At 42.0% G+C, this 20,573-nt stretch overlaps 2 protein-coding genes across 2 annotated transcripts; both read left to right on the forward strand.

Annotated features, from left to right (window-relative positions):
* The first annotated feature begins 5,911 nt into the window (after window positions 1-5,911).
* On the forward strand, window positions 5,912-12,695 carry LOC148008364 (putative acyl-activating enzyme 19). Its single transcript, XM_087674278.1, has 2 exons — window positions 5,912-10,586; window positions 10,714-12,695. The coding sequence occupies exon 1, from the start codon at window positions 5,996-5,998 to the stop codon at window positions 10,151-10,153; it is 4,158 nt and encodes a 1,385-aa protein (XP_087530404.1). The 5' UTR covers window positions 5,912-5,995; the 3' UTR covers window positions 10,154-10,586; window positions 10,714-12,695.
* A 6,578-nt stretch (window positions 12,696-19,273) lies between these two features.
* Window positions 19,274-20,289, forward strand: LOC148008365 (uncharacterized). Its single transcript, XM_087674279.1, has one exon. It carries the CDS (start codon window positions 19,301-19,303, stop codon window positions 19,964-19,966), a length of 666 nt encoding a protein of 221 aa, XP_087530405.1. The 5' UTR covers window positions 19,274-19,300; the 3' UTR covers window positions 19,967-20,289.
* The last annotated feature ends 284 nt before the right edge of the window (window positions 20,290-20,573 follow it).

Consider the following 20,573-nt stretch of genomic DNA (forward strand, 5'->3'; position numbering starts at 1 on the left):
GTAATTATGAAGAGATTTGTGCTAACTCTTCGGCATGCTATATAACATGTTTTCTCATTTCATTTAGTTTTTTTTAAAAGTTTTTGAAGTACTGTTATTATTAACGATCGTTTGAACGTATGGCGAAAAAGTAACAAACTTTTGAACATACTGAAAAAAATGAAAACATAAAAATTCAACAAATCGGATATTTTAAATGAATGGGGGAATGACACCTTCTTTCATAATTATTTAATTATGAAGAGATTTGTGCCAACTCTTCGGCATACTATATAGCATCTTTTCTCATTTCATTTAGTTTTTTTAAGTTTTTGAAGTACTGCTATTGTTTATGGATTTCATTCATTTATTTTATTAGAATTACTATTAAGAAGAAAAAAAACATCATTCTTGCACGTCGAAAAATAAACTATCCTTTAAAAAAATATAACGATGTATAGCATGCTTTTCCATGAACAAGTATACTGTAGTTTTATTATAAAAACATATTATTCTCATCAACATCAATGAATACTGTGAAGAAACAAAGTCACAAGGCATCCTTCAAGACTTCTAAAAAAAGGAAAACTATGGCTTCTAGGAAAATATCACTAAAATCGTTTGCTGCAACTTGGTACGACATAGAAAAGTTCCGAATCATCTTGGGTGACAGAATATGAAAGCATCATTGGAAGACTAACAATGCATGCATCCTGTGGTATAGTCACAATGCAACATCATGCTATCAACTTGCAAAAGAACGATCCATCTACAGAAGAAATTCAAGTTACAATGGCTTTGTTAAGCACTATTCTTATCCTTGCATGCCATCAACACGGAGTCAACATAATGATAACTAAATGCGGCCACGTCTTGCGAAGAAAGAGAGAAACAAATACATGGTGTCACTCTTACCAAACTACACAAAACGATTTCTCAATGAAAAGACATTACAACTTCAACTATTCAGCATCATTGATACATCCATCTTGGTCTACAAAATGACAAGACCGATTGTGAACAAAACCTTGGACCATTGATCTATTCTTGATAACCCTCTAGTCTCTTGGAATGATGGATCACTTTCACATTCATCTACTAGAATTAACTCGACTACATCCGATATTGCAGATGTGTTTGCTTTCAACATGCTACATGATCCATTGATCTAGAAGTACATGGCTATAGCAGAACATCTAATCCAAGGACATGGCTTTTTATCCTTATCAAGAAATCCATCAAAAGAATTATAGAGCTCCATCCTGAAAGCTCTCCATTTGACCCAATGCTCCAAGCAGATCATGAGAAGTTGAGCCAGGCATTCCAACGAACCGATCAGCATGGGTTTGTATGTAATATATGACAGAATAATAACCATCTCGTTGAAAGAACAACAACACTCATGACAAATGGCTTGCCTGCAAGAACCTCACCCTGCCTAGATAACACCTTGGAAAATGTAGTGTTTTTGTTCTTATTCCCACTTGGTCATGGCGCCTACATTGGCAACATCTACCTTACCAAATACATCAAGATGTAGGCTTAAACTCATTGGTCATGGTGCCTACATTGGCAACATCTACCTTACCAAATACATCAAGATGCGCGCTTCAACCCTGTTCTTTGTATACACTTTACACAAGCCTTACATTCTAATTCTATACCAGCTAAAACATGTTGTCTTGATTGCAAACACCACAAGCACGACTTGCTTGTAAAGGGACATTAACAACTACAAGCATGCAAACAAGCACAGTTCCAATGAAGAGATCGTCAAGCACATCCTCCAAAACAATGTTCCCACCTCAATACTGGGATCCCTATCTTGGCACCAGCGTAACTTAGAGACCTTATCACAATGGTCGACACATGGGGAATGCCTCATTTCTTCCTCACATTCACTACTATAGATGAGGTCATTAGTACAAGTTGGGCCAAGATCAACAAGTTGGAATGCATTGCAAAGGAGTTCAATCCTAAATTCTCATGGAAAGACTGTCCTATTGAGTGCGCCATCCTCTTCCACACTAAGTTCCATCTTTTCTTCAACCAGTACATCCTTGGCAGACCTACATATGTAGGGTGCATCCAGCACCATGTCATTAAGTATGAGATCCAACATAGGGGCTCCTTACATGCACACATAATCCTATAGTTACATGAGGCAGATGTTGCAAATATGACTAACGAGATATGCACGTACATTCCATCCAATGATGATCGGTGCAGTTCAATAAGAAAACTAAGAACCCACATCATGGCAAAGCAAATTCATAGGTGATGTCATGCCTACTACATAAGAAAAAGTAGCAGCCATGGTAAATGCAAGTACGGGTTTTTGTACGCCTCATGCGATCATCTAGAACCAACAATAGACCTTGAAACTCAAAGATACATCTACTACCGTCCTAGAGATGAGCACCGAAATGTTGTGTCTTATCACCCAATGTTATCGCCCCTATAGGGAGCACACATGAATATTCAATGAGTAACGAACTCTTCCATCTCTTACTACTTGCTCAAGTACACAATGAAGGTGGAGCTGATTGGGAAGATAAACATCCAGACAGAAGATGCCAATAGACTTGGATTGCAGGACTTGGACTCTAACAACCAGAAATTAATATTATGCAAGCTAGTGTCATTCCCGGAAGCGGCATTAAATTGCTTATAGATCTCGATAGTCATAAGAAGCGAGTCTGTTGAGTACATTGACAGCTCCCCTATACAAATATGATAGCGGAATCTCACAAGGACACGGAATATCATCATGCACCCTGTAGACCTTTACTATGTTCGACCATCGAGCTTAGAGCATTTAGCATTCTACCACTACCACAAAAACTATAGCATCACCAAAACCACCACTGCATCTGATCACAAACCCACTCTCCATGATACTTACGGCAATACGATGCAAAAGTATACGAGATTGGTACATTTCATCGATTTTCACCTGGGCCACCAAATTGAAGGTTTCTTCTTCAACACATTATTGCAACAAAAAACAGTCAGGTTAGAGAGCGAACTAATAAGCATTGAGATCACGACACAATCATATTATATTGAGCGCCAATTCCGTGGTCTTGTGTTCGACGAGGAAGACCTCAGAATGTTCATAATCATGGATTGTACGCAAAGAAACTTGCTCGCCTCATACCAAACCCACCAACTCATGAGCATGATCATTCAAAAGATCCCTTTCATCAAAGACAACCTAGTGACATTCACAGTACCTCCAATAGCTTTTGATTGCGAAAGTGTTGTTGCATCAATACAGATAAAGATGTTGTAGCTCATAAAAGAGTTCCAAACAATTCCTGAAAGTACTCTAACAACAGAACGACAAGCTATCTACAACCACCTCATCAATGCGACATACGGCCTACACATCGTCAGTGGCACACCAAGTAGTGGAAAAAGCTTCCTCATATGTTACTACAGTTACAACCTCATTGCCAGGAATAAGAGTGTACTGTTGACAACAAGCATAGAAGCAGCTACGACTAGACTTTGCAGCCTATCCACCACGGTCTACCACTAGTTCAAGATACCAGTACATGCATAGCAATATCGAGTATAATTGCAAGAGATGGAAAAACACTACATTGCAATAAGAGAAGCTGACACAATCATCATTGATTAGATGTCCATGTTAACAAGGACAATGTTTGATATAATAATGCATCAGATAGTGAGTGTCTGCCAAGGCTTGCTACTTAATCCATTCAGCAAGAAGCTCTGATACTATTTGGCAATCTTGCACAGCTATTGCCTATTTGCAACCATCAAACCGAGCTCTATGAACAATGTCACATCATGTCCTCTTCGTACTAGGCATATGAAAAGCAACACACTCTCCAAACTGCAGTTCGACATGCACGTGACTTGCCATTCCTATAGTTTCTACAAGTGTTCAGTCACATCGTTGTCCAACAAAGCGAGAGATACATGAATGCTTATGTCAGTGCATGATCGATGAGAAGGATGTCCTAGATTTCATCGACCAAAAAACACAATCATATGCACACACAAGGAAGATGTTTGCAAGTACAACAAGTAGATTCTACACAAATGCTACACAATTGAACAGATCTAGACCGTCAATATTCAAATGAATGCAACGACGAGCCAACATTGTAGACCTGGCTACATGACAAGAACTTCCACTAGATAGACGAGATAACAGTTGGGGCGACTATAATGATAATTGAGAACATTGACCTCACCATAGGTGCAGCAAACAATGGTGCGATATGTAAGATCAACCATATTGACACAAAAACATGACAAGAAATTCCACAAGATAGATAAGATAGCAATTGGGGTGACTGCAATGATAACTGAGAACATTGACCTCACCATAGGTGCAACAAACAGTTCGATGTGTAAGATCAATCCTATTGACACAATAACTGAAAAAATGATATTAGGAATCCAAGTCACGATCCTTTCAAGGAACCAACAGCTCACCCTGTGGCGCAACAAGCATCAATGCAAGGCACTGAATAGCAAGTGGTACCACAAATCTACGTTCTCTTTGACCCTCACATACACCATCACCGGTCACAAATCGCAAGGAGCTGCCATGAACCAAAAAGCACTTCTATACATTAGAAGCATTTACATGCTAGGACTTGTGTATGTAATGCTCTCTTGCTTAACCGAAAGAAGAAATTCACGGATCATCAGCCTTCCAAATCCATCAGCCTTTTGCTTCGACACCTTTCTTGATACCATGACTCAAGTGAAGAAATAACACAACTTTAAAAAAAAAGATTAAACACAACACATTCTATCACACAACAATCCCATACACTTCTTGTAGCAAGTAATAAATCAAACTTCTATACCTTCTTTCAAATGTTGTTTGTTAATAGACCAATGTGTTCTCTAAATTCTTATCTCCAACTAATAGATTTATTAACAAACAAATGTGCTTTTCTCATTTTCTCCTTTATAGATACACAACACCTGCCAAGGCAAAGATGACTTCGGATGAGGTACACATAAACCAAATGATTCTTCCTATGTATTTAAAAACTAATAGATTACTTTACCTAACCAAATTCATCTATGTATGTAGATGTTCCTGATATACATTCAAGACCACAAGAATACCTAGCACCCTATCGAGAACCGTCTTGCATATACGTAGAATTGTAGGTACGTACAACAAACCAGATGAGTATGGAAAATATCACTAGGCATCTTGCTACTAGCTCAAGTACTTCCATATTGTTCGGCATCATCTGCAACCAAGATCCACGAGCCAATCCAGAAGCACCAATGCAAAGATACAAAAGTAAGTACTTCATCTACATCATAAGATGTAAGAAAAACATAAAGCAATACATAGGACAAACGATGGACATCGAGAAAAGAATCCAACAAAACCGTAGAAATCCTATTAAGAAAATGAAGAAAGACATAGAAACATTCCAACCGTTTGAGGATAACTTCAAGGTTAACATAACATAAACAAAGCTAGGAATTTTGAGCAGGCCACCATTCATAAATGTGACAGGGTACAACAACATATAAGGACATCCAACAAGATGTAAAAAGTATTATTTTTTGAAGAGAAGAAACCTCATTTAACATACCAAAAGAAGTGTGAATGTTCAAAATCACGATATGTGACTTGAATTACATATGCATACATATTCTCCTTTCAACATCCTCCATTTATTTAAATAACACAAAAACTTATCAACAAATATATTTCAAAACATGACGCAGGTCTAAACATCATTAGTTAAACTGCTACATATCAAATATACTAAAACTACGTATAGAACTTCATACTCCTTTAGTGAATTACACTTGTCAACCTAGTTTATAAATGGGGCATCTCTACCCAATGTGACCATTCTAAAGTGTAAATCGTTAAGAGAGTTTTCAATGGTCACAGCGGCTGGAGGTCATTTCTGGTCCCACGGGGACTGCTTTTCTCTTTCTTTCGTCCCTGACATCTCCGAGGCTCTCTTGCATCGTGATATGCGAATTCACCGCCATGGCCGTACAAGAGTGCGGCTCTGCTGACCGCTGCTTGTATTGCTCCTTCGCTCGCATCGCGTCGCTCTACCCCGACCATATAGCCGTTGTCCAAGCGGCTTCTAGGCTTCCAACACGTCTTACCAACAAACCAGTGGCGAATGCCTTCAGTAGCTTGTCTGCTACAGGAAAGTGGAAAGAAGTGATCGTGTTTCCATTATCATATCAAACAAGTGATCAATCAAGGCTGGAGGAAGAAGAAGCTGTCGACGGTGCTTTTGATGAGTCTGACAGGACCACGGAGAAATTAGACCGTATTGAAAGTGTGCAAGAAGACAGTGTCTCAGCCTCACAGGATGTAAAGCGGGTGGGACATGCATCTACAAGTGTGACTGCATATCAAACAGGTGATCAATCAAGGCCGGAGGAAGAAGAAGCTGTCAATGGTGCTTTTGTCGAATCTGGCAGAACTACGGAAAAATTTGACCATAATGAAAGCGTGCAAGAAGAGAGTGTCTCAGCCTCACAGGATGAAAAGCAGGTGGGACATGCATCAGACACAAGTGGGACTTCAGAGGATGGGGTCCCTGCTAAGCCTGTTTCATTGCAGGTGAAGTTGTGTCATGGTGATGTGGCCTTCTCCTATTCTGAATTATGCTACTTAGTTGATAAATTAGCTCATTACATTTGTCAGCATGGGAATCTGTCAAGTTCCACCAGTTCTGAGGACATGGGTGTTGGTTCTTCCAGTGTCACTGCACATGAACTCTGCCTTGAACGGACATGTGAGAAGAGAGTGGGGATATTGATGAGCCCATCTGTAGAATACATTGTTGCAACTCTTGCTGTCCTTAAATGTGGTGCTCTTCTTGTACCACTTGATCCATTTTGGCCTGTTGAGAGAGTGTTGGGAGTGCTAGCTGATGCGAAGCCCTGCTTCTTGCTTACGCACGCACAAGAGAAGTCTACTTTTGTAGATGCATTGTCTTCAGCCAAGTTTCCTCTCCTCTCCCTTGGATCAGACTTTGTAATGAACTGTTGCAAGCTTGAGCGCCGTAGCAGCTGTTGGTGCTTTTGCCATGGCCAGCAAAAAAGGGATGGTTGTTATCTCATGTATACATCTGGGTCTACAGGCAAGCCCAAAGGGGTCATTGGAACTGAAGAGGGTCTGTTGAATCGCTTGCTGTGGATGCAAAATGAGTTTCCTTTCTTTCAATGTGATCTTACAATGTTCAAGACTTCTGTATCATTCATTGATCATCTAACGGAGTTCCTTGGGCCCCTGATCAGTGGTTCATCATTGTTGGTGCCACCTGCTACAGATCTGTTCAGAAATCCTTTGGCACTTATTCCCTTTCTTCAAGCATACAGCATCAGCAGGCTTACTGCTGTTCCATCTTTGATACGTGCACTGCTTCCAGTATTACAGACATCTGATGGAAGGACTGCCTTGAAGTCATTACGGGTCCTGGTGCTGAGTGGTGAAGTGTTACCCATTTGGCTCGTGGAAGTTTTACATGGACTTGCTCCACAAGCCACTATTTTAAACTTGTATGGAAGTACTGAGCTTTCAGGGGACTGCTTGTTTTTCGACTGTGGAGCACTGTGGAAAGAGCAGAATCAGTTCTTGAAAGGTTTGAATAGCGTTCCACTTGGGAAACCTCTGCCAGATAGTTATGTTTGGATATCACCAACAAGCTCTGACCAAACTGAAGAGGGAGAACTATGGGTTGGCGGAGTGTTACTTGCCTTAGGTTATTCAAATGACAGTGAGAGCTCTAGTGAGAAATTTGTGAATCTAATGAGTAGTTTAGATGCTGGTAATGCACAGATTACTCAACGTATGTTCCGAACAGGTGACTATGTCAAGAGGCTGGAAGATGGAAATCTAGTTTACTTGGGGAGAAAAGATCGCACAGTGAAAATAAATGGCCATAGGGTCTCCCTTCAAGAGGTTGAAAGTAACATAGAGATGCATCCTGATGTAGCTCATGTAGCTGTGATTGCCCAGCCAACTGTAGATGGTGACCACCAAATTGTAGCATTTGTTGTACCAAAGTTGCAGCATGAAGCTGGCTCCTCAAGTTCTTCACTGCAGATGTCTTTTTCAAGCTCAGAAGTTTCTGCTAAAACTTGGTCCAGTCCTGCAATGGAAGATTCTTTACGTAATTGGCTGACAGAAAGGTTACCTGCAGCAATGATACCTACAATTTTCAATTTTCTTCCATCATTACCTTCAGTTGACTCTCTTAAAGTGGATTACCAGGTTCTTTCAAGAATTGAAATGGATAGGTACCATGAATCCCATAAAACAGACCCAGAAATGACACGTGTGCAAAGATACATCAAACAGGTCTTTGAGTGCACACTGTCTGTAGAGAACGTCTCTATTTATGATGATTTTTTTTCTCTGGGTGGGACATCTGTGTCTGCGGCACATGTAGCCCATATTCTAGGGATAGATATGCACTGTTTATATAAACACAGTTCTGTTGTTGCTTTAGAAGCTGTGTTAGAGAGTCAGCAGGCACACACCGAACATGTTTCAACTGCTGTTTTAAAAACTCAGCAGGCAGACACCAAACATAATTCAACTACCAAAAGGGGAGAGGGCACGTTAATTACAAGGAATACTAAATACATGAGAATGGATACCAGCTTCAGTGCCTGTATACATGAAAGGGATGAATCCAGCACAAACTTCTCTTCAGAGTCATCCATGAAAGGGAAAGTTCTAGGGAAATCAGATGATGGCTCAGGTCATCACACACTTAGCTATGTCTGGCCTTATATAAAAGTCAGAGGACCTATGGCATGGCTACGTTGTAATAAATCTGTTTCTTTGGTTCAATTGCCTGAAAGTAGTGAACTTTGTGCCCCCCATGCTATCTTGACTGGTGGGAGTGATTCATGCATGCTTGTTGTTCTATGGAAAACTTTTTTGAAAGCTTGTGTAGATGCATCACCTCTTTTAGTGCAGTCAAGGGAAATGTGGCATTTGTTCATTGGCTCCCATGCACACAATTTTGTCTGCATAGATGCTCTAAATGGCAGTTTAATATGGGAAAGGGGTTTAGGAGACCGTATAGAGTCAACTGCAACTATTGCATCTGATTTCAAACAGGTGGCTGTTGGTTGCTATGATGGCTACTTGTATTTTTTGGATATTGCAACAGGAGCCCTGATGTGGAAATTCTCCACTGGAGCTGAGGTCAAATGCCAGCCCATTTTTGATACTGTAGGAAATATTTGGTGTGGATCTCATGATCATTATTTGTATCTTATTGATTCTCTAGAACAAAGGTGCATTTGGAAGTATGACTGTAAGGGGAGCATTTTTTCTGCCCCAGTTCATGATTCTACTCGAGGATTGATTTATGCTGCTACCACCAGTGGATTAATTATTGCAATAAAATCAGATGCCTCTGATTCCGAGGTTCTATGGACTTATTCAAGCTCTGTGCCTATTTTTGGGTCCCTAAATGTGGATTATTCAACAGGTTATGTCATTTGCAGTTTGGTAAATGGTTCTATATTAGCTCTTACACCAGATGGTACACTTGTATGGAAATACACCACCCTGGGACCAGTATTTGCAGGGGCCACCCTGTCACAAGCCCTTCCATCTCAAGTGTTGATATGCTCTAGGGATGGCTGGATTTATTCATTGGATCTGATGGACGGTGCATGCATATGGAAGCACTGTTTAGGTGAACCTATCACTTCTGCTGCATGCATTGATGAGGCCATTGAACTCATGCATGGAGAACTCAAAGACTCACTTGTTTACAATCATACCTTTAGATTGGTGTGTGCTTGTGGGTCATCAGGACAGCTCCATGTACTCAAAATCTATAGTGGTTTAGCTTTATCTGATTCTTGTGATGTCAATAATGTTGCTGAAGGTGGCATCAATGGTGAAGAATTGAAAAGAGAGAGATATATGAAGCAAGACAAGGCGGCGGTGAATAATGAAGAACAAAAGGACTTAAAAGCAGGTGCAGGACATGTAAACATCAAGAATGAGGAAATGAAAAGTTGTGAACTTATAGCAGCTTTCCAGCTTCCAGGTGATGTATTTTCTTCACCAGTAATGTTAGGGGGTAGGATATTTGTTGGATGCAGGGATAATAATTTCTACTGCATTGAGTTAGGTGGACTTGGTACCCAAAAGTAGGGTGTTGTGCAATAGTAAAGTGGTGGTCTTTCTGCACCTTTAAATATCTTTAAGGAAAGGATAAGGGATCTAGTGGAGCTCCCTTCTTTGGGCGGTTTAATGAGTTGCTACAGTTTCAAAACTGGAGCAACACAGGATACAAGTGTCCTCAAAATTCTATGGCTCAACAAAGGAAAACCTTGCTTCAGCCTACTCTTCTATGGTTCAGCAAAAGAAACCTTGCTGCAGCCTACTCTGAGGTTACAAATTCGGAATGAGCATAGTGCAAGATTACTGTTTGCCCAGTCAATGGCATGATTGTGGGCTAGAGTCGACTGACAATGTAAAATTGGAGCATCTCTGATGGCCTTACAAGGCTGGCAAGAAAGACTATGATAGCTTGAGGGTGGATGGAGACTGCTGGACAAATGCCCATGAAGAGCAGTTTGGCTTGGTGAGATGTCACTGCTCTTTTGCATTGCATTGAGTATTTGTAGAAGCACTTGATCTGTGTTTTCAACATACAAGAGTCATTGCTTTGTTAACAAGGGACATAAGTGTTTCTGGCACATTCTTTGCAGGTGTCATAGATAATATGCAAGAGACATCTGTAGGATGCTACTGTCACCTCTGATTTGCAACCGTTGGTTGACAATGTAAAATAGGAGCATTTCTGAAGGCCTTACTAACTGGCTGAAAGGAAAGACTAAGAGAGACTTAAGGGTGCAAGAGACTGCTGAATTTGTGACTATGAAGAGTGGGCAGCTTAGCGCACTTGGAATTTAGCCGACGAGCTTTGTTTCAAAGCATGAGGGCCATGGATGTATTTAAATACAGAGGTTGATTTTACTATTGATTTACAGTCCTATGGTGGAGACATGCTAGGGTTTGCATTGAGAAAACACAAAATGTACAAACATGGCTAAAACACAATAACTCTGATAAAAATGCTCAAAATGCAAACAGAGAAGAAAGATAATTCAGAAGTAAATGCATGAATGTTGTAAATGAACGAATGTGTACTGAATGCTCAAAAGTATTGCTGTCCAATGGCCAGTGACTCTTATGGGAGCAGGCTGAGGGAGTAGTTGGAGTGTCATGTCCTGTGAGACCGATCTCGAGTGCTGTAACCACTAGTTGGAGCTAAGATGAGGCTGTAAATCGAAATGCAGCAGTCTTTGGGGCCAGAGATGGTGAATGCAACAGTGAACTCCCTGAAAATGACGGAAGCTGGTCACAAGCAGCAGCCGAGAGTGATAGCTGGGAGAAGTCGATTGTGTAATGGGCTGGACAGCAGGGTGGTCTGCTGAGGTGGCAACACAGTAGTCTGCAGCACTCCAAATCAGGTCACTAGCATTTGGGCAGGTCGCCTGAGTGTAGTGTAGTAGCTGGCGAGCTTGAGGATGTGTGGGCAGTAGCCTGAAGAAGTAGGCAGCAGCCATGTGATGAAGATTGGAGTGAATGGATGCAGTGGATGGAATGTGGCTGAGCACACCATCTATTTATAGATGAGGAATCATCCAAATTGTGGGAGTTCACTTATGGGGCATAGATACGCTCATTAGCATTAACTTTGAGTTTTGGGGCTATTTAAAGGAGATGAATGAGGTTTAATGTGAAATGCTCCTCTGTTAGCTTAAGATCTTAACTGGTCTTACTTGCCTGGTTTGTGAAAATGTGATCTAAACAAAGTCTTGTGGATCACTATGACTTGGCTTTTCCATGGATCATGTAATTTAAGGGAACATATTGATACAATGTTATGAGTGTAAGTCCACCAAGTTTCTTCTTCAACTCAGGTTTCCAGTGACACAAGTAAGCGCTACAGAGGTTGGTGCTGGATGTTGAATGGTAGATGGGACCTGTGGTTGGGATAATTTAAGGGATCACATCGATATAATGTTACGAGTGTAAATCCACCTAGTTTCTTCAACTTGGGTTTTGTACTGAGACACGTAAGAACTACAGAGGTTGGTGTTGGATGTTGAATGGTAGATGGAACCTCTGGTTGGGACCTATTAATATAGCTGTTTGATGTAGGTACCCAGTTCCACTTGTGATGTCTATTGAGGACTGTTGGATCACAGTATTAGGTGGAAGATTACTTGTGAGGTGCGAGATGGATCCATGATTAGTCAGAGTGTAGCCTAAGGGAAACAATAGTGGAGAGCTCTTTATAGATTGGGATGGATAATGAGGGGGAAGGAGTACATCCCTGCTATGTTCAGTGGTGTAGGGATGCCAAAGTTTGGTGATCTGAGTGGTTAGGATCATTATAAAAGTCTTGATTCTACATGGGATAATGTGAAATTATGTCTTCTTATTGGGCATAAAGAAATGAGCTTATGAGATAAAGTAGATAGATATTATATTTACGAAAAATGCGATGTCTGTTTTACTTATGCTTTAACCATTGCTTCCACCAAACTTAAAACTTTTGTAACATCCCATTGTGTAGCACAACGATGAATCTTTGTGCAACAAATCCATTTATGGTCATGCTTTTTGCAGTACATGATAGTCCATGTTTTGCCCAACATCTTGATGGTCTTGTCTCTACAACATCTCTTGTTAATGTATCTCTAATTAGAAAAATTCATTGTGGAGAGTTGTGGGACATGAAAGAGGTGATGATACTACTCACTGATCAAGGAACTTGATTGTGCAGAGCAATGGAGTGTGGAAGAGGTGATTGTGGTAGATAGTGCCCTCAGATGTTGGATGTTTCAAGATGGCAAATTCCCATGTCTTCATTGTTGCTTGTAATGCTCAAGTGATGTGATCCACTTGTTAAGTGGGGGCCTTGGATAGGGTTCGTTCTTGAGAGGAGAAAGTAGCGCAAAGAAAGAACCCTCTAGAAATGCCATATCAAAAGCAAGAAATGATCATGATGAAAAGAGAGAGGATATGCAAACCTTTGTGTGCAGTAAAATCATTTATGATCATACTTATTGCAGTACACGATAGTCCATTTATTGCCCAACATCTTAATTGTCTTGTCTCTAAAGCATCTCCCATCAAGGTATCTTTGATCAGAGAACTTCATTGTGGGACGGGGTTGGATTGCTCTTGAGAGTAGAGGAAGTAGTGCAAAGAAAGAACTTTTTGGGAAATGCCATATCAAAACCAAGAATTGATCACAATGAAGAGAAAGGGGAACCAAGCAACCTTGGAGTGACACAAGAAATTGAAGCTCCAAAGCAATCAAAATGTTTAAGGGAACCAAAATGTGGATCAGAGATAAAGTAACACTAGCACAACTTAAACGATGACCAAGTGAGATTGCCAAGATAAAAGCAACTAGAAAAGAGAGCTAATGGGTGGTTTATCAAGTTGGTGGAACCATCATAGAAGAGTTAAAAAGGTTTGGGTGTTAGGCTACTTTAGGTTCGTTAACTTTTATAAAGTAACTCTTATAGCCTTACTGGTTCTTTTTTGTTTGTGCCAATAGCATTAGAAGTGGATTGTATATGAAATCTTGAGTTATATCATTCTATCTTACATTAAGGTGTCTTAGAGGACATTAATGTCACACACACACACACACACACACTCTCTCTCTCTCTCTCTCTCTCTCTCTCTCTCAAAATTCATTCCTATTTATATGGCATACGATATTACATCAGTTGCATATGCAAACAATAGAAAATTGTCGTTAAGTCTTCAACATAAGATGTAAATCATTGTTTGTTACATTAGTCTATGCATTGCTTGCTTCATATTTTCTATGTGCTATACTATATGGCATATACATGTTAGATTTGCATAACCATGGGTATAGGGTGTCAATATGACATAGATGTGCATCCTGCCACTCCTGGTGGGTGGGTGTGTGTGTGTGTGTAAAGGAACATATGCCAACCATTTTCCTCAATAATGCAACCCATATTTGTGAGAATAACAAAACAATGAAATATCATATTACATTGTCCACACACACACACACAAAATTTTATATATGTACATTGATGCGAGTCTCTCTCAAAAAACTTATCTTAGATCTTATTCCTTGATAAAGCTACCTCACCTCCATTAATAAATATCATGTTTGAAATTATGTGGCATTGCAAAACTCATTGGGTTCTTACACACTTGGATGAGATCATTCTATTTAGTACACACACACACACACACACACACACACACACACAATTGTATATATGTACTTTAATACCAATCTCTCTCAAAAAACTTATCTTCCTTGATAAATCTACCTCGCCTCCATTAATAAATATCATGTTGAAATTATGTGGCATTGCAAAACTCATTGTGTTCTTACACACTTGGATGAGATCATTCACCACACCTCTAGAGACAAAAGGAAGTTGCTACTATTGGTCACAATAATCATGTCTTCATTATCCTCAAATTAGGTACTATTCACATGGTGTGAAGGGGATGGCAACCGAGGTGGTCCTCCAAAACACATAGTAATGACTACTTTTGCAGGACAAGTAGCCCAATCCATGTAATATACTAGGTCTATAAAAATCCTCCTTAGAGGACATGCTTATATTAAGGAGGATCTGTGAGAGTGTGCAACGAAAGAACATGAACACAGAGGAGGAGAGAGAGACATTAGAAAATGAAGGAAGAAAATCTGCATCGACTGTAATGAATGCTGAATACAAAACTGTGGACTGATCAGTCTTTGCACGTAGCCCGAAGCGTCAGTGAGGGCACCAGATCAGGCTGATGATGACGGTAGCATCGAAGACGGAGGAAGATGACGGAGTCGGAGTGTGCACCTGTCAAAGAAGGAGGGAAGATGATAATACAACTGACTGCCAAGTGGGAAATGGCTATAAATAGCCAAAAAACCCAAAAACTGGCTGACCTGAAATTTGAGGCCATAAATATGTCCGACCAGCATTTAATGTTGATCCGACCAGCATTTAATGCTGGTAAAAATGCCAGGAATGCTCAGAAAAATCTCGGAAAGGGTGGACAATGTCTGGCAGGTGAGGCAGGCTGAAGAATGCAAAAACTGCCTTCGGAAATGTACATAAAATCCGGACTGGAGGAGAAAATGCACTGAAATGCAATAAACTGAGTGCTCTAAAATGAGCTACCTCCTCCGTCAAAACAAGTGATAGACAAGTCAGAGCTCCTAAAGTCTTCATATGAGTCAGACTGAGGCTCACAGGTAGGAGATGACAAGGCATGACAAGCATGACTGCTAACACCCCCTCTCAAATCCTGGATGTGGCTGACGGCCAAGGGAGAAACGGATCCTGGGGTGGCAAGAGGAATGCCAAGGTCAATGAAGTTCGTCGATATAGATTGCTGTTGAAGGAGCTCCTCACGATCCTGGGAATCCCCCTCTAAAACACTAGGGGCGAGGGAATCCACAGTTGCATCACCGAGATCGTCCCCCTCTGAAAGGGATGGGGGGTACGAGGGAACCACCGGAGGAGAAGGTGGGGAATGGGAAGAAACCTGTGGAATAGAAGGTGCACAAGCGGGAATGGGTGTAGCAATAGAATGCCTCGGAGGACCCTGCATCAAAGAAGGGGAATGGAGCATGTAAAGCCCGCTCTCCTGCCAACCTGTAGATAAGACAGCTCCTGTAAAAGAATCCGCAATAACAACGGCATGCTCGGTGAAGATCACTCGTGTGCCAAGCCTCGTAAGGCCATAAACTGAGAGGAGGGGAAGGCCCAAATCCGGAACATGTAGGGCCTGTGAAAAGGAGCTCGAAGGTCGGTCTGTAAACAAAGGCAATGTACCAACACCACTAATAGGCATCGATAAAATGTCACCAACAGTGATTGAACCCTCTGATGGACGGGGATCCTGTAACAAATCACCTCGGGGAGTCATATGACTCGAAGCACCACTGTCCACTAACCAAGGCTGCGTAGAAGACACTGCAGCCATGGAAGAAGGATCCTCCTCCAAAGCATGGATATGAAGGAACACTAACTCATGGGTAACAGCTGGTGTAGAGGTAGAAGAAGGCTCCGATGTAGATCCACCCTTCGCTCCCGAACGAAGGTGAGGGTACTTCTTCCAGCATTTCTCCTCGGGATGTGTCCCTTTCCCACAGTGTGGGCACTTCGGTCTCACTGAATCTGAGTTAGAGCTTGAATAACTGTCCTTCTTCTTAGCCTTTGACTTCGTCTTCTTCTTCTTCTGTCCTCCCGAACCTGCAACAAAGGCTCTAGTGGAGTCGTATCCACTAGCATTGACCTCTCTGAGTCGCTCGTCATGCTCCAAGACAAGCGGGGATAGCTCCTCCCATAGAAGCTTCTCACGGGTCCTTGATGTAAGAAGGCTGGTGTAGAAGACATCAAACCGAGGCGATGGTAGCTGAGTCAAAAGAATCATAGCCATGTCTTCAGAAGATATCGTCCGACCGAGGGATGCAAGCTCATCCCTCATATTCTATAATCTATTGATGTGATCCTTCATGGAAGGACTATCATCAATAGCGAGCATCCGCAACTTCTTTTCGAGAGATATCCGGTGGGCAAACGTCTTCTGTTGATAGAGAGACGCGAGCTTTCTCCACATGTGTGCTGTAGTCTTCAACCTGTGAACATGAACAAGGACAAAATCGTGCAAACTCAGAAAGAGGAAAGATCTGGCTCTAGAATTAAGCCGATCCCATAAGGCTGCACGATCCATAGATGTCCCATCTACGGGATCCACCTTAGGCCGGGGAATAGGAACATAAACAAGCTCCCAAAGATCGAAGGAGTCCAAGATACACTCCACCTTGTAGGACCATAGAGAAAAGTTGGAGCCATCCAACCGGTCCTCTTTGGGCAGCTGAGGAAGTACGGGTACCTGTACAGGGGGTACCAAAGGATGCATCTTTGGCCCACTGGAAGGGGATCACCGAGATACATGAATAGAAGGGGGACGGGAAAGAGGAATAGACTTTGGACGACGGTCCTCATGATAAAAATCACGCCTTCGTTCAGATGAGTGTCGAGACAAAAGCTCGTCATCTGAGTCATCAAAGCCCGTAAATTGATGAGAAGACATCTTCCAATCTGTAAAACACCAAACACCAAAGAAAACTTTGCCGATGCCGAATAATGACCAGCAATCTAGTCACCAACCACCAAAACGCAGGCTGTGATAGCCTACAAACACCTGGAGTTGCAAAACGCAAGGGTATCTGATGAAGATCACCAGAACAGAAGCCGAAAGCACCAAAACACAGCCTAGGAGTGGGTCGCCAGCAGGAGATGAACCACCAGGAGTGGAAACGACCACCAAATCTGCAAAACGCAGCCTGATGATGTGTCGCCCAGCTTAAGGAGGGGCCGCCTCATGGTAAACGCAAGCAGGAGGGCTTCGTTTGATGACGTGGCAGTCTCTGGAGGAGTCGTCTGTAGCAAACGCAAGAAGAATGGCCACCGGGAGGGGCCGCCTGGGCAGTTGGAGATGAGGTGACAACAGAAGAAGAGGGGTGAGGTATCTCTCCACAAGGTTAGGTCCTTCGTGCTCTCAGTCAAGCTCTGATACCATGTGAGAGTGTGCAATGGAAGAAGAACACGAACACAAAGGAGGAGAGAGAGACAACAGAAAATGAAGGAAGAAAATCAGCACTGACTGTAATGAATGCTGAATACAAAACTGTGGACTGATTAGTCCCTGCACACAGCCCGAAGCGTCAGTGAGGGCACCAGATCAGGCTGATGATGACGGCAGCACCGAAGACGGAGTCGGAGTGTGCACTTGCCAAAGAAGGAGGGAAGATGATAATACAACTGACTGCTAAGTGGAAAATGACTATAAATAGCCAAAAAACCCAAAAACTGGCCGACTTGAAATTTGAGGCCATAAATATGTCCGACCAGCATTTAATGCTGATCCGACCAGCATTTAATGCTGGTAAAAATGCCAGGAATGCTCAGAAAAATCCCAGAAAGGGTGGACAATGTCCGACAGGTGAGGCAGGCTGAAGAATGCAGAAACTGCCCCGGGAAATGCACATAAAATCCGGACTGGAGGAGAAAATGCACTGAAATGCAATAAACTGAGTGCTCTAAAATGAGCTACCTTCTCCGTCAAAACAAGTGATAGGCAAGTCAGAGCTCCTAAAGTCCTCATCTGACTCAGACTGAGGCTCACAGGCAGGAGATGACAAGGCATGACAAACATGACTGCTAACAGGATCATTGTTGTTGACCAAGGACAAATTACCCAATCAATAGAGCATTTCCAAAGATACTCAAGAATAGTGAACAACTAGGTGTTATGAAGGATGTGCTATTGAAAAGAATCCGTTGATGAATTGTAGCTATTATTCTATTAATATAGGCGATAAGTATAATCCAATACTTGATGAGCCCATTGAGCTTGGTTGATGCCTTGCTGGGCCTTCTCAATTTATCAAAAGCTTGATAGACTATGATAATTGTAGTCGCAAGTTTAACTTTTGATTGGTTGTGCTTACTACTAACTAATCTAAGCAATACTAATGTGAATCTACAATGTAAAACATTATGTAACGCTAAGAGGTTCACTTTAGCATAATTTGTGGCATTAAGGAGGATAATGCATATGCTCTTTACTTCACAAAGCTACCACAAAGGGGCATTCTGAGAGATTAGAATCTAAGAGGTATGGCAAATAATTTGCTAGATAATGTAGGCTTGTTTGTGTGTGGGTCCCTAATGATTCACATATAGCTATATTGAGGTATCAAGAGTTTGGAAGTGTGAAGTGCGGGCTCTTTTTCCAATGGTATTAATGCGTCAAGTGCATCGCTAATGTCTATGACATTGGGATGTAGATATATTACACCGAGACATTGGGATGTTTACGAAAGCGAAGCACTGAGCTTCAAGCAAGGCATGCAAATCATGCTGGCATAAACCTTCTTGGATTGGAGAGAGAGAGAGAGGGTGTGTGCGTGCGTGTGCTGTGCACGAAACTTCTTTTAGGATATGAATGTTTCGTTCATGAATGCCGAATGATAGAGAGAGCGCTTATCATAGAAACCCCTAGGAGCCCAAAAGCATGAAGAAGGATCAAGCAAGGCATGCGAAGCATAGACTTCTCCTCCACATCGTAGAGTGTAGTTTGAGAGAAGGCATGATGAAGGATCACGCAAGGCATGCGAATCGTAAGACTCGTCTGAGATCTCCTGCACATTATAGTGTAGTTAGAGAGAGAGAGAGAGAGAGAGAGAGAGAGAGAGAGAGAGAGATGGCTCTCGTGCAGGTGGCGAGGGTGCCTCTGAGCATACGGATACTGGTGGCGGTGAATGCGGTGAGCGTGGTACTGGCGCTGGCGATGGTGGGAGGGGGCATCTGGCTGACGCAGAGGCCCTACCACTACTGCCGCACCCGCGCCGACCTCCTCCTTCTAGCCTGCGGAGCCCTTCTCCTTCTCGTATCCCTCGTCGGCCTCGTTGGCGCCCGCCGCATGGTGGCCGGCCTCCTCTGGTTCTACCTCGCCTTCCTCACCATCGCCCTCGTCCTCCTTGCAGCCTTCACCATCTATACCTTCGTCCTCAAGATCCACTCCTTTGACTCTACCACCACCTATACTTATAATAACGATTACCATGTCAACGATGCGGGTTTTGCCCATCCATATGATGATCACCATCTCGATGACGTTCTTGTCCATCATCATTATGGTGATCATGATGTTGCTTTTGTCCACCCTACCTCCCTCCCCCCGGAGGACCCCCGTGTCGCCAAACAAGAGTGCATCACCCGCTTCAAATACATCTTACACAAGGATCTTGACACCCTCTCCACCATTAGCCTTATCACGCTCATCGTCCTCCTTATGATCTATGCAGTTGCTTGTTCTGCCTTCATGCATGCCATCAATAGAAACTATTTTGTTCGACGTTTCTACTAATTCCTCTTAGCACATGGTATCAACTAAGTCATGTCACTTTTGAACACCTAATTCCATTTCACTATGCTAGCAAAGGGTAGATATCACGGTAATAAAGGATGCATATGATAATTAGTTTACTTTCATACCATATTCTTTATTTGAGATGGCTCTCCCTTGCCACGGGCAATTAGAGACATGCTCCTAAAATTCATAGCCTCTTCTCACCAATCCAATTCTTTTAAGGTTGTATAATTATGGCATTTCTATGCCTAAGTTGTTTTGGACATAATCTTATTGTTATGTGTGTTATATTATTGTCTAACCATCACTTCTCCACCACCATCTAGTCATGCCACTTACTTTGAGAACTTTTGTACCACCATCTAGTGATGCCACTTGTTTTTAGAGATTCTATGCCTCATTTATCCTTGGTTGTAACCTAAAGGAGCTTAGATGGTATTTGGGATTGGAGAGAGAGAGAGAGAGAGAGAGAGAGAGAGAGAGAGAGAGAGAGAGAGAGAGAGAGAGAGAGATTTCCATAAAAGGCCAACTTGACCTATGAGACAAAAATAGATACATTTAAAGTTCAAGGAATTGTAATGTTTCCCAAGTACAATAAAGAAAC

This window comes from Lygodium microphyllum, unplaced genomic scaffold (assembly GCF_053477565.2).
Source record: "Lygodium microphyllum isolate KBCC unplaced genomic scaffold, Lygodium_microphyllum_v1.1.10 scaffold_161, whole genome shotgun sequence".
NCBI lineage: Eukaryota > Viridiplantae > Streptophyta > Polypodiopsida > Schizaeales > Lygodiaceae > Lygodium > Lygodium microphyllum.